This window comes from Miscanthus floridulus, chromosome 2 (assembly GCF_019320115.1).
Source record: "Miscanthus floridulus cultivar M001 chromosome 2, ASM1932011v1, whole genome shotgun sequence".
NCBI classification, from domain to species: domain Eukaryota; kingdom Viridiplantae; phylum Streptophyta; class Magnoliopsida; order Poales; family Poaceae; genus Miscanthus; species Miscanthus floridulus.
Window position 1 is genome coordinate 158,084,271 of NC_089581.1, and position 11,964 is coordinate 158,096,234.

At 45.5% G+C, this 11,964-nt stretch overlaps 2 protein-coding genes across 3 annotated transcripts; one reads left to right on the forward strand and one right to left on the reverse strand.

Moving 5' to 3' along the window:
- Positions 1–334: 334 nt before the first annotated feature.
- On the forward strand, positions 335–3,535 carry LOC136540286 (uncharacterized). Of its 2 annotated transcripts, none has more exons than XM_066532287.1 (6): positions 335–623; positions 1,093–1,188; positions 1,282–1,365; positions 1,434–1,565; positions 1,636–1,706; positions 3,000–3,535. In XM_066532287.1, the coding sequence occupies exons 1-6, from the start codon at positions 417–419 to the stop codon at positions 3,277–3,279; spliced, it is 870 nt and encodes a 289-aa protein (XP_066388384.1). In that variant the 5' UTR covers positions 335–416; the 3' UTR covers positions 3,280–3,535. The 2 variants fall into 2 exon arrangements, with proteins under 2 accessions (XP_066388384.1, XP_066388383.1); XM_066532286.1 differs by having other exon boundaries at positions 1,270–1,365; positions 3,000–3,534.
- Positions 3,536–4,052: 517 nt separating this feature from the next.
- On the reverse strand, positions 4,053–7,068 carry LOC136540287 (uncharacterized). The gene is made up of 4 exons (XM_066532288.1): positions 6,566–7,068; positions 5,093–5,632; positions 4,838–4,966; positions 4,053–4,728 (listed from the first exon to the last, which is right to left on the reverse strand). The coding sequence occupies exons 1-4, from the start codon at positions 6,866–6,868 to the stop codon at positions 4,543–4,545; spliced, it is 1,158 nt and encodes a 385-aa protein (XP_066388385.1). The 5' UTR covers positions 6,869–7,068; the 3' UTR covers positions 4,053–4,542.
- Positions 7,069–11,964: the final 4,896 nt, after the last annotated feature.

Here is an 11,964-nt window from a genome sequence, read left to right on the forward strand (position 1 = left end):
GATTTTTTTTTGGATAACGGGGATGTTGTTTTTTTTACAGTGTTTTTTTTTGCCGTATAAGTTTTTATTTCGGAAGCGTTTTTTCTAGCCGTATAATAGAAATTAGAAACGTTTTTTTTTTCACCCTAAAGGCCGGGTGCGGGGGGACAGACGATAGCATTAGAAATATTTTAGGTGCAGAGATTGACTGACAGTTGCTCCCTTGGATCGTGTTCGAGGGCTTCTGATCCACTAACCGTCGGAAGGGGCCATAAAGGTCGTTTCTATATGGGCCGGTTCGCCGAGCCGCATATCTTTATGTTCCTGATGACGGACTCGCGGGCCGTAGCGCTGCCTCAGTATTTCGTCCCGGTAGGCAATAGCAGCAGCCAGCAGCAGCAGCAAAACGAAGCGAACCCTCGCCGCGCGAGTTGGTGATGGCCGGAGAGGACGCCGCCGCCGCCAGTCCCGCAGCCGTAAAGAAGCCCCCGAAGGAGGAGGAGGAAGATGACGACGAATTGGACAACGTTCCACTGGCAATTTCTAGGGCCAAGAAATCGGGTAATGCGAACGCCTCTAAGGTCAAGAAGGAGGAGGACGACGACGAAGACAACATGCCGATTTCGCGTTCCCGGGGAAAGAAGGTTTGTTTGCATCTACCCCAGATCTCTGTTTTCTGGCCTGTGGCGTGGCGGGCGTCGTGGTGCGAGCGACGCTAGGTCTTGAGGGATTTATTTATTTCGATAATATTTTTGCTAGGTTACCATTTTCTTTTAGCGCAATGCTAGGTTACCTTCAGTTAGCTCATTTTATCAACTTTATTTGTAGATGTTGTAGATTTGTAAACGCAGAGGCGAAGCTTTGCCGTCGCCCGTCGGTCGGATATGCCCCGGCCTCCAGGCCAATGTTGGGATAACCTGGGACTTTCTGTATCTCAGGGAATTTTATCGGAATTTTTGGGATTTAGTTTAAAAATTGAGGGTTGTTAACTTTGATTTAGCGTCTTCACTGTTGCCCTAACATGAGCACATGGCATGATGTAGCCTTAGATTACTGAACCGTGGTACTCTTTCTTGTGTCTTCTAAAGAAGCTAACATTGTCCTATTTTGTAGGGAAACGAGAAGCAGAAAGGCACCACGACTAGCAATATGAAGGTTTCGAAAGTTAAGAAAGAAGAAACTGATTCTGATGATGATGGTGATTTCACGGTTGCAATTTTCACGCCCTATTGTTCTCAGCTACATTTCTCTAGCTTCTTGTTTTGAGGTTAACAATTATGCACCTTTCAGCCAATATCACAGAAGAAAAGTGCAGGTGCTGCTGGAAGTAATGCCAAGACATCCAAGGTTAAGAAATTAAAAGATGAAGATTTGGAAGATCTCAAGGTATGCAATCTACTTGGGCTGATATTCTGTTGTTATAAATTTACTTATTGTCTTGTGACTTGGTGAAGGAGGTTAAGAAAAGGAAGAAACGAGTGGGTGTCAAAGAAGAGCCAAACATGGCCATTGTAAAGGCAGAGAAGGTGAAGAAAGAGAGGAAAGTGTATGAATTGCCAGGGCAGAAGCATGATTCTCCTGCAGAAGTATGACCATTCTAACCTTCTCCAATCTGATATGCATCTGCAAAACAAACTAATTTTCTTTTTGCTGCAGAGGGATCCATTGAGGATATTCTATGAATCACTCTACGAGCAGGTCCCCACCAGTGACATGGCTGCTACCTGGTGAGATACTAAATATTTATAAGCTTGTAAAGATTTGTGTTACAAGCCAACTAGATGTAGCTGTAGTGTGGCCCATATCTTGTTGGATCAGTACAGACCAATCTGGTCCTGAGAACCAATGGTATAAAATGTCATATATTTGATAAATCATTGCCAAAGCTTGCATAACTTTTGGAGATCTATTCGTCTTCACAAAGTGTTTGTCAAGCATAATCACAGTGGTGACACGCATCATTATGGCAACAATGCTCATATTCTGTAACTGTGTAAACAACAGTACAAACAAGATTTTTTCTAGGATTTTGTAACTCGTTATTACAGTCTGTGTTAATAATATGATGTAGCAGGAAACATAGTATTCTGCACATCCTGTTTGGTTGATGCCTAAGGGTACCACAAGTCCACAACTATAGCTTAGGTAACTAAGGCAACCTTTTCTGGCTAGAAAAAAGAGTCTATGACGTGTGGGATAGGGTGCTTAGAAAGTGTGGCGCGCCACGTGCGTCTGAACCATACAGCTGCCTAAGACACTATGACATGATTAAGATGTAGTGTAGCAAACTTAGGCATGTATTTGCGGAGCTCTAATTCTGAACATGTAAACCAGCACGCAAAGGCCAATCTGATTGTGATTCTCACGAAATGTGTCCTTTGTTGTTTAATAAAGAAATGAACCATGCCTTTTTGTGCTTCCATGATGTTGTGAATTAATATTTAGCATTATGTTTGGTTGATGTTAGATTAGTTGAAAGGTATCTTGTGAAGTAATATCTTGTGGAAAGATAAACTAAGGTTAGCTGAAATAACTCCTTTTTATTTTAAACCATGCCATTCTGATATGAATTCCTTAAAAAACATGCATAATGCCAAATATTAAGCCTTTTTACTTGGTTTAAATTTAAATATTAAAGAGTTAGCCTCTAGCATTGGTTACTTTCTGTTATGAAAAAGAATCCTTTGGCAACTCTTTTTTTTTTGGTAGTTTCTGTGTCTTGGTTTCAGCTAGTTCCCAGCAAATTCATCACTGCACTAGATCATTCTCTTGCCATAGAATATACTAACTTTCCATCTTACTGAGTGCACCTACAACATTCCGGAAGGTATCACTAACTGGTCAAATGATCAAATGTCCGCTGACACAGCTCCCAGACCTGAATGCATATTTATGAACCGAATTGGTTTTTCTGCAGTCTGTGTTAATATATTTATCCTTCAGTGTCAGGAGTTCAAGGATGCGTGAATGTTCTTATTAAAGCAAACTAATATATTCAATTACTCTTTGGATGCGCATAGGTTGATGGAATGGGGTTTGCTCCCGTTGGATGTGGCTACAAAAGTTTTTGAGAAGAAACAAGGCCAAAAGCTAAAGTCACCAGTCAAAACACCTGTGGCCAAGAGAAAGCCTTCTTCTCCAACTCCAACCAAGGCACTGCCTTCATCTGCAAAGAAGTCAGTTGCGTCTGCAAAGAGTGCTGGAAAACTGACGTCTCAAAAGAAGAGGAAGGCAAGTGACACAGATGACGATGACGATTTCATGGCTCCTAAGACAAAGACCAAGAGGCACAAGGCCTAGCTATGTCTTAGCAATCTCATTCCTAGTAATGAGACGTGTTCTTGAGACAATTTCTAGATCAGGATAACCTTCGGAGGTGATGAGATGGTTGTTCCTTCCATTGATTCGTTCATTTGGAGCAGAACTAATTCTGTGAAGTGGTGAATTGTATCAAGAAGTACCACTTTTGAACTCAAGCGTGTCGATGGCTTTTCAGATCCGGAATGAAGGGAAGTTCCTGCATACTGTCGCTTCGTTACCATTTGACTCGAGTATATAACATCTGATTGAATGACTATTTTGCATAGAGTACGGCTGTCTCCACCAGGAGACCCCGTTGTGGAGCCAAAATCCAAAATGGGTCTTCAATACAATATCTATAGTTTTCAACATAGTGTATATATATATATATATATATATATATATATATATATATATATATATATATATATATATATATATATATATATATATATATATATATATATATGAAAGACCCATTTTAGGTGCCATGAGAGATATAACCTAAATTTAAGAGACATAACATAAATTTAAGTATCCTCTCTCCTGAAGACCCATTTGCTGAAAATGTTGTCTTTTGTGTCTTCTTGTTGGAGAAAACAAAAAATAGATATTGAACCCTTTATCTGTAATGTTACTCAAAGGACGAATGAGTCTTGTATTTTGGGTCGCGGTTGTTGGAGACAATCTAACATATTTCTCCGAGCTCCACGTAAGCGCATCCCCAACCAAAACAAACTTTAGAATAGCTTAGGGTGGCATTGATGTCTTGATGATATGTAATTATGTATGGCTTGAACGCCTTATTACAAACTTATATGTCAATCGGGTTAGCAAACCAGATGGCCTGCATCTTCGCAACTTGTCATGTTGCAAACTTGCAACAAGCTAGCATAGCATGCTGCCGCACGGCAGTGCCTGTCTGATTAGACAAAAGGCAATAACACAGGCACTGCTCAAATACTAAGGCCTTGTTTAGATCACCTCCAAATTCAAGTTTTTTCACTCTCTCTCCATCACATCAATTTTTAGCCACTTGCATGGAGCATTAAATGTAGATAAAAAAATAACTAATTGCACAGTTTAGTTCGAAATCACGAGATGAATCTTTTGAGCTTAGTTGGTCCACGATTGGACAATATTTACCGAATAAGACGAAAGTGCTACTATTCATCGGGTTGAAATTATTTGCAATCTAAACATGGCCTAATAGTGACCCTGACATGTTCCATTTTCCTGTATATTTCCGTCGTACATTTGACTTCAATTCACCGACGATGAAGGCTCGTGCACGACGATGTCGGTAGAGACGAAAACGGGGTTGTCGTTAAGCCTCAGCATGATGGCCCTAAGGACATCTGTGAGCGACTTCTTGAACTCTGCTTCATCTGCTGCCTTTCCTTCTTCGACACCCGCTGTCTTGATTGACTCTTCCACGACAGCATCCACCTGACAGATGGTTAGAAACATCAAAATCAATCTACGTCCCGATTGAGCATATATCGTCATTGTTCGTTCCAAAGTTGAGAGCGGTTATGATGCTGTGCCATTTGGATACCTCTTTAACAGCACCATAGTATGGCAGGCTTGCAGCATCGGCCATCTTGTCAAGCGCGGCTATGAGGTACTCCTTGGACGCCTTATTCTTCCGTTCTTCTGGCAAACCTTTCCAAACAGAATCCAGCAGCTGGTGCACAGAACAAGATTTAATTTAACACACATCGGCATTGGCATTCCCCAACAGCAACAAACCGTCTGAAATCACAACTTTGAGTTTGAGAAAAGAAAAGAAAACAGTTTTGGTTTGGTGTACCTTGTCCAACTCGAATTTGTTGGCCAGCAGCCTCTTGACGCCACTCCCGTCATAGTGGTTCTCGGTGTGCGCGACGATCACAGGCTGCTCCTGGAGTCGATTGGCGATGGCGCCCAGCAGCTTCTTCAGTTGCTGGAACAAGTCGTCTCGGGAGGCCGGCTGCTGCTCAAGCTGATCGGCAGGAAGAAGCTGCTGCAATGCTGGCTCTACGATGTTCTCCGCGACCCAGGTGTCTGAAGCCGGTGGCACTCCGTGGTCGACGGTCAGCTTCTGGAGAGCGGCCAACACGCACTGACGCAGGGACGACGCGTCTTCTGAATCAGAACCGAAACCGACCTGCAAGAAAATGGCAGCAGCTGTGGGTTCATATCTGCTGCCGGCGACGAAGTCCCTGAGGTCCTCGCCGTCCATGCGCAGTATCACAAGGGGGTCCCTCTTGAGCCCGGCCGCCATGCCGAGGAGTATGTCTGACAGCGCCTCCTGGAACTCGGCCTTGCTCACCTCGCCCTGGGATGTCCCATGAGTCAGCTCGCTCACCACCTGCACGTACGCCAGTAGGGTTGTGAACAAGGTAAGTGGAAGCCTGCAATCAATCTGAGATTTCTGCCATTGCCTTCGAAATCTGCCATCTGTTCTGTTGATCGGTAATTCATGATTAACGTTCCTTTGTTTAACAATTGAATTATTGTTGAAGCATTGACACTCCAAGCATGTACATGTGATGTAGTACAGTGTACGGCAGTGGTCGATAGGCTAGTATCGCCATCTGATACTGACAGAACGCGCGCGCCAAAGTCGCTGTCATGTCATAAATATACATGCTTTTCAATAATAATGCATACAACTTTTCAATAATAATAGCACGGACAATTCGACCTGTCGTGATTTAGTGACCAAATCCACAAGGACTCGATTTCATTGGGAGAAGTGGTAACTGGCATCCTATAGATCAGTTGAGAACTGAATCCACAGTCAACCCACAGTCAAGGATGCAAGTATATATGTAGATTAAATGGAAGTAAAGTTTTTCTTGGCAGAGCTTCAGCTCCAAAACGTTAGTCAACTACATCAAGGATGTTTGAGCGAGTTATTTTGTTTCTATTATTTTGATTACAGCTGGATATTAAAGCACTATGTTCTAGCTTATACAAGCTACAAATTTGACATGGAACAGAGGGGCAGAGCCCTCCAAACATGGGCCATGCTGTCGGAAAAAATCACATGCCTTTGAGGCTTATTCGTTGATCCCGAACTAAAGCAGCATGTATAAACCTCCAAGAAACCAAGAAATGAAGAAAAGGCCATATATAACCACATAATGCTTCGAACCGCCAGTGATCATCTCACTTCATCAGCTACCATAGTAGCTTTGTCTTGGAAGTATAGTACTGCGTAAGAGTAGCAACTAACAACACATGATAAGCAAAACCAGCAAGCTGCAAGCATAGTTCCGATGAACACACAGATGCATACCTCTGAGTAGATATGGTCGGTGTTGGGCGACGCCCCCTCCGCGGGGAGCCCGAGCGCGGCACCGATGTCTTCCACGGCGGGGCGCAGCTCGCTCACGGTGAGCATGCCGTGACCGTCGGCGTCGAGCTGGCGGAACTTGCTGTCCACGAGCATCCCGAACGCCTCCCGGTCCTCCACCAGCTCCCGGATCTCCGATCCGTCCACCACCACCTTCTCACGGTCACGGGGGCGGCCGCCGCCCTGCCCCTGCCCCTCCCGCGCCTTCTTCCTCCACCACCCGAACCAGCTATTACTCCTCTCCATAGCGCCCACGACCCCCTCGCCCTTTATATATAACAACACGACTAGTACTAGCCCCGGAGTGTATGGAAAGTTGCACCGGTGGCGTGGCGGTGAGTGAGCTCAGGCGGTGGACGTGCCTCTCGTGACGACGCCGCTGCCCGCCTTTTCTCCCCTTTCCCACTATGCTTGCTTAGCTGTAGCAGAGCAGCAGGAGGGTCGAGCTCGCTCGCTCGTGTCGTGCGCGCGGCCGGTCGCTTTGCGTCTTGGTGTTCGATTTGTTTGTCCCCACGTGGACGGAGACTAAAAAGGCAGGAGAAGAAGACGAGCCGGCCGGGCAAAAGGTTGGCTGGGCCGGGGAGTGTCGGCGGCTGGATAACGCGCGGGGAGAGGGACACGTACGTGTGGGACGGCACCCACCACTTGGTCGCCCGCCCACATGTTCCGCGCTGCTGCTGCTGGTGTGGTCGACGCGACGCGACGGCCACTCGAGCCTGCCCGGCCCGCCCGCACGACCGCCCGCGGTCTCTCGCTCTGTCCGCACCGTTCGCGCGACGGATCGACCGTGACGGCGGCGACGAGCCGACGACGACGCATCGACCATGGAGGAAAGCGGAGTGTCCGCGGAATCCCGTTGCCCCTCACGAAACTTGGGCTGCGTACGTACGTGAACGTGATCGGAAGCAGGTAACGTTGGTGTGTTGTGGTGCTTGCGTCTCCGGCGGGAGAAGGCATATGTCATGGTCGGCACGCGGGCGCGCCGTGATGATTGGCATCTGGGAGGATGCCGGCCGGAATGCGACGGCAGGGTGGTGGCCGGCCCGGCCTGTCCTTCTCGTCCTGCTGGCACGCCTGCCACTCCAGCTGCGGTGATTGAAGCTTTCTTGGATGCGATGATCAAAGGGACAGGCTAGGCTAACCAGGAATAAAATGGACATGTCTTCTTTTGACAAAACGAGATGATGCATCTTTAATTCTGCATCTACCTCTTCCTCGCAAAATAAACAAAAGGGTTGAAATGCACTCTTTTCTTTTTTGAGAATGGGTTGAAATGCACTCTAATCTTTACTACTACTAATCAAATTTACACAGCAACAGCTGAGAATTTGTGTGAACATGATGGTTGGGTTGGGACACTGGTGTATCGGTATCAGATTATGGATGATACTTAATAAGGGAAATACCACCTACCACGGCACTAGCCCCATCAGCACCCCTTGATCAGGTCCTAAGTTATTCTGTTCCTGACAAATATTTCCACAGGTGATCGAGGTATGTATATTCTAAACTAGTGAGACGTGTCGGCAGTATGGAGTGTACACATGGAGCATCCCAATGCCGCTTGCCAGTCTTAGAAAAATACAAACTGCGGGCGTGTTTGCAACGGTGGCTGTGGCCGGCTGGGCCCTGAGGCCTGTCCCAGGCTAGCCACGAGCCAGTCCAAGGGGTGCAACCCCTCTTGTTTGGTTTCCTGTACCAATCCGATCAAACCATTTGAGATGTTGTTTGATTTCCCAGGTGAGAGGCTGGCTGAGGACCAACTACCACTAATTGCCATCTTGAGATGACGTTTGGTGTGGGCAGTGTCAGTCCGACCCAAAGTGAGGAAGAACAATTCACACAGATCAAAGCAATGACCACAACATCATTTGAATATGTAATGGAGTTGAAATAGAATCATAGCAGTTAAGAAAAATTAAGTATGTCACTAATAAGTATGCCACTAATAGGTCTTAGACATCATCAATACATAATTTGCAACCATAGCCGGCTCCAAATTACAAGCAAAAAGCAAAGGAGATGAACAAATTGTCACAGGTCCGAGGAAGGGATTACAGAAAACAACATAACATGGAGAGAGCTAAGTAACCTTACAAGTCTGTCATCATCGGCCTAAAAACTGCAGTTACATTGGCTGCACACCGACAGCTTGAACCGAAGTCCAAAGACCACTAGCAAAAGAGTAACAATGATCACAATGTTCCAAGAAACAGTCTTACTGTGAACTGGTGCCACAACATTCTTACCATGATCTGGTGCCATGGTGGCACCAGTTTGAGATTGGAACAAGTCAGGAGGTGGTGTTAGAGCACCAACTGATGCATTAAAATCTCTAACAACCTGCTCATAGGTACTATGCTTCTTGTGTATAGCATTTTTTACCCCAAGAACCTGTTGACTGTAGTCATGCCAATTCCAATAAATTCCAGGTTTCTTCCCCTTGAAAACCACATAGCAAGGGCCCATTTCTATCAAATGAAATAGTTGTTTAGCCTCAGTCAAATATAAAGAATGAAACTTGCCATGAGTGCGGAACTTGAAGATCTACGGTTTTGGATGAAAACCAAATCGTTGATCTCAAGCCCCTCATTGATGACCAGCATCATCGAGATGAAACCAACAGTTTTGACATCATAGGCAATCTATAAAAACATTAGCCTCAACTTTAGAATGTGGTGGTGTAATTCATGAGTTAAGTCATTGGTGGCTGCCATACAAATAAAAATCCATTACAACAAAAGATCAAAAAAAGTGCAAACCCAAAGTCATGGCTGCCATGGAACCCTTGCGCACGTCCATTCACTGCCATTAGCATTAGATAGAAGGTGTTGTTGCTAGGGAATGGATGTGGCGCATGGGTTTGATGACAGACATGGCAAAGAACAAGAAATAAGTAAACAGGGCAGCCACCTCATCTATATCTTTGCATCATAGGCCATTTCAATTTCCCACAGTTGCCACCGAGACAAAGAAACAAAACCAACATGTAGTACATATAGCCAACAAATCCAACAAATGACAGAAATAGAGCCAACACAGGCCTCAACTTTAGAATTTGTTGCTCGAATTCATCAATGTTAATTCATTGGTGGCTGCACATGTACCAATTAAGTATGAACCCAACATCAGGGCTGGCATGGAACCTATCTAGCCATCCATTCTCTGCCATCAGCCTTGTGGAGTTGCTAGAGAATGGATGGTCCAAATAGATTTAATGACAGTCATGAAAACCAGCAAAAAAAGAAGCCATGAAAAGCAACAACAACATTCTCATATGTGTAGCCACCTCATTTTTTTTGACAGTTTGCATCATAGGCCATTTAAATTTCTCACAGTTGTCACCAATCAAAACAAACAAAAACCAACAGTACAGAAGTAAGACAATAAACATCAAGTGGTCTAAAATAAAGTAGCCAATAGAGTCTACAAATAGTGTCTTATAGGAACATGTTCTGCCCAACAATTCAAGGCTCAAATGCCTACCATGATGCCCTCTAGCACATATAGTTAGCCACCCTCCCAGTAAACTAACCAAAAGAACAGGTGTGAGCTAGCCAAGTAAGTTGCACAAAATACCTACAACAAAGTGCGCTCAACTGTAGTCAAAAGAGGAGAGAGTGGGTGAAGGAGGTGGAGGAACTATACATCTCAACAGTCAACCCCCTCAATTGCCATGCAGCCCAGCAGGTAGTGGAACTACATGTAGTAGTTCTTGGCTAGGTAGTTCCTAAGCCAAATGTCCCTATGGCTGTCACTCATGCCAACAAATCCCCTGCCTTGGGCCTTGTTGTCCAGCAGGTAGGTGTAGGCCACTATGAGGGCCTCCTCTGAAAAGCCAAGAGTCTCCATAACAGCAAGGTAGAGATTATCATCAACATGGGCTGGACCAGTTTCCCTAAGAGCATTAGCAACATTGTTCACTGCATCTGACATGTTGGTGAGCAAGAGCATCTCATCCTTAGTGAATGTGCCCCTCTTCCTCTTCCCACCAACCCCAGAAGTGGCCAACAACTCTGTGGCTTTGCTGCTGAAAGGTCCTAATGGCTAGAGGGGGGGGGTTGAATAGTCTAATAAAAATTTCGACAACAACACTTAACAAAATAGTTAGACAATTATGAGGCGAAGCAAGTGTTGCGCTAGCCTACTCAAGATGCAAGACACCTACCACAATTCTAGTTTAGATAGCGTCGATTCACACAAGAGGTGTGACACTACCCTATGTTAGTGTGCTCTCAAAGGCTAATTAAAGAGCCACACCAACCAAGCAAGTAAGCTCTCACAACTAGTTACACTAAAGAGCTTGTCAACTAGTTTGCGATAATGTAAAGAGAGTGATCAAGATAGTTATACGGCCGTGTAGAGGAGTGAACCAAGCAATCACAAAGATGAATAATAATGAAGACCAATCACCATGATCAGAGCCGGAGACAATCACCACCCTCTGCTCAACGATCCTCGCTGCTCCAAGCCGTCTAGGTGGTGGCAACCACCAAGAGTAACAAGCGAAATCCACAGCGAAACATGAACACCAAGTGCCTCTAGATGCAAACACTCAAGCAATGCACTTGGATCACTCCCAATCTCACTATGATGATGAATCAATGATCGAGATGAGTGGGAGGACTTTGGCTAGGCTCACAAGGTTGCTATGTCAATGAAAATGGCCAAAGATGTGAGCCATAGCCGGCCATGGGGCTTAAATAGAAGCCCCCACGAAATAGAGCCGTTGTACCCCTTCACTGGGCACACTGCGCTTTGACCAGATGCTCCGGTCCAACTGACCGGACCCTGGACTCAGTGTTCGGTCCACTGATGGACGCCATGTGTCACCAGCTTCAAACGTTGTTCGTCAGTTTTCAATGGCTATAAAGCTGATCGGACGCTCCGGCAAAACTGACCGGACGCTGGAGCCTCAGCGTCCGGTCGAGTACAGTAAGGGTCAAAAACTGGTTTTCCTCGACCGGACGCGTTCGGTCCACCTCGACCGGACACAGCCTAGCGTCCAGTGGTAAACCCTAGCCTCTATACCTCCAGTCAACACGACCGGACGCAGGCAGTCAGCGTCCGGTGCTTTTGGATCCAGCATTCGGTCACTTGACCGATGCTGGCATCTCCTCTGTTTTCACTTCTAAGTTCTTCACCCTTGCTTCAACGTGCCAACCACCAAGTGTATCACCTTGTGCACATGTGTTAGCGTATTTTCACAAACATTTTCAAGGGTGTTAGCACTCCACTAGATCCTAAATGCATATGCAATGAGTTAGAGCATCTAGTGGCACTTTGATAACTGTATTCTGATACGAGTTTCACCCCTCTTAATAGTACGGCTATCAAACCTA